This window comes from Perkinsus marinus (genome assembly GCF_000006405.1).
Source record: "Perkinsus marinus ATCC 50983 genomic scaffold scf_1104296966180, whole genome shotgun sequence".
NCBI classification, from domain to species: domain Eukaryota; phylum Perkinsozoa; order Perkinsida; family Perkinsidae; genus Perkinsus; species Perkinsus marinus.
Window position 1 is genome coordinate 1 of NW_003204026.1, and position 1,910 is coordinate 1,910.

The 1,910-nt window shown below is 56.8% G+C and overlaps 1 protein-coding gene across 1 annotated transcript; it reads right to left on the reverse strand.

Annotated features, from left to right (window-relative positions):
* Nucleotides 1-396: 396 nt before the first annotated feature.
* On the reverse strand, nt 397-1,685 carry Pmar_PMAR007196 (conserved hypothetical protein; the record flags this gene model as incomplete). The annotated part of the gene is made up of 2 exons (XM_002769287.1): nt 397-686; nt 736-1,685. Coding segments are annotated over 2 exons (1,116 nt in total), but the record flags the coding sequence as incomplete, so codon positions are not given.
* Nucleotides 1,686-1,910: the final 225 nt, after the last annotated feature.

The window sequence follows — 1,910 nt, forward strand, 5'->3', positions numbered from 1 at the left end:
CTATGTAAGCTGTTGCAGGCAATGACGTTCTCACAGTAGCGGCGTATAGCGATATGTGTGCCGCTCGAAAGGGCTGCCTCCTCTATACACAGCTCTAGCCGCATCAGTGTATACCATGTAGTCTATGTCCGTGTACTTGACTCGGACTAACAAGAGCGCATGCTCACGACAAAGCCGAGTGGAGACCTTACGATGCGTATCTTGCCAATGACCGTATGCAATAAGGCATATATGAATCACAGCCGAGAGTGCCGCCACGAAGCGGAAGTCCGACAAAGCCTTTTTCAGCATCCTCCTCAACAACTACCTGGGCTCACTCTCATTCCCCCGGCGAGACGTAAAACTCTCGAACACAACAAGGAAGGCGAAAGCAAAGAACAGTTAGGATCGAAGGTTTAACAAAATGAAACAGAAGCTGCCACACCTACACTTCTCCGTGGAAGGCTGCAAACGCTCATCTGAACAGTTAGCATAGACAGCAACAACAGTCAACTCATCAGAGAGGTCTGCTGCCGGCCCTAGCTGAGCCCTCCTCCATTGGCAAAAGGGTTCAGAGTCGCGAAGGGGTCGTTAGGCTTAGGTGGGAGCTGTGGCGCCCGCTGAGGCTGCGGTGAGCCTGCCGCATACTGCACTGGTCGTCCGTAAGAGGTCCCAACAGCTGGAGGAGAAGGAGGGGCATTATATACCTGATGCACAATACACAGTAACACCACTCTTATGAGGAATGTGACTTACCGTTCCACCGGCTGATGCCATTCTAGCTGCCGAAGAACTGTAGTCCCCCAGGCGACCGAGCGGCACACTATTGCTCGGCGGCGTACGAGGCGCAGGACGCCCTTGAGGAGCTGCTACTGCCGGCTGCTGTTGCTGGTACTGGCCTCGCTGTGCTGCTACTGGCGGCTGCTGTTGCTGGTACTGGCCCCGCTGTGCTGCTACTGCCGGCTGTTGCTGGTACTGGCCTCGCTGTGCTGCTACTGCCGGATGCTCTGGCTGCTGGGACTGAGCATGCTGTGCTGCTGCTGCCTGTTGGTATTGCCCCCCGGCGGTTCCCGGACGCTGATAAGGTGTATTGTATCCACCGGTATGAGGATATCCTTGCGGCTGTGGGGCTTGAGGAATAGCACTGGGGTATCTTTGAGGCACTACACCAGGCTGGAGCTGAGTACGACCTCCTATGAATGATGCCGGCACCGAGTTCGGAGGGGGGCCCTGGTAAACATAATAGGGTTGCTGCTGATGCTGCCGGGGTTGTCGGTGCTGCTGCTGTGGGTTGGCCTGCTGCTGCTGCTGAGTCTGGGCAACAGTCTGGTAACCTCCTTGAGCCGGATGTTGTCGAGTTCCACTGGCAGCGTGGCGCGCCATGGCTGACGATGTAGCGGCAGCAGTGCTATAAGCCGCCACACCCCCCTGCATAGGCGTGGGTGTGACAGGCCTCTGCGCGCTAGGAGAAGGAGGAGGAGCCGTTATAGGTCTTTGCTGTGCGAAAGGATTCCCCGGGCTGGACTGGACTTGTGCCGCTGCCGTATCCAACGAGGCGAAGTCGGCCGTATTCCAAGTATCGTCGGCCTTGGTCCCAGCCGGGGTGCTCCACCCGCCATCAGCACTCGCCCTCTTGGGCTGCCTTGGCACTACAGGTCCAGCACGGCTAGCAGTGATGTCGCCCATCTGGCCACGTGGGGGGATCACTAAGGAACAATAACAAGATGATCATCAAAGGCAACTAACCCAACCATCACTACCAATTCCTCCCTTATCCCCTGGCCTGTCCGCATCCCAGTATAGCATGCCCATCAGCCCTTCACAGCTGTCAGTCATGGTATCCACTTGATTCGATGGACGAGCATCTGAGCCCAAGCCCTACTCTCTCTCCTCACTCATCCAGTAAGGGCCTCTCACCATCATAGCCGTCA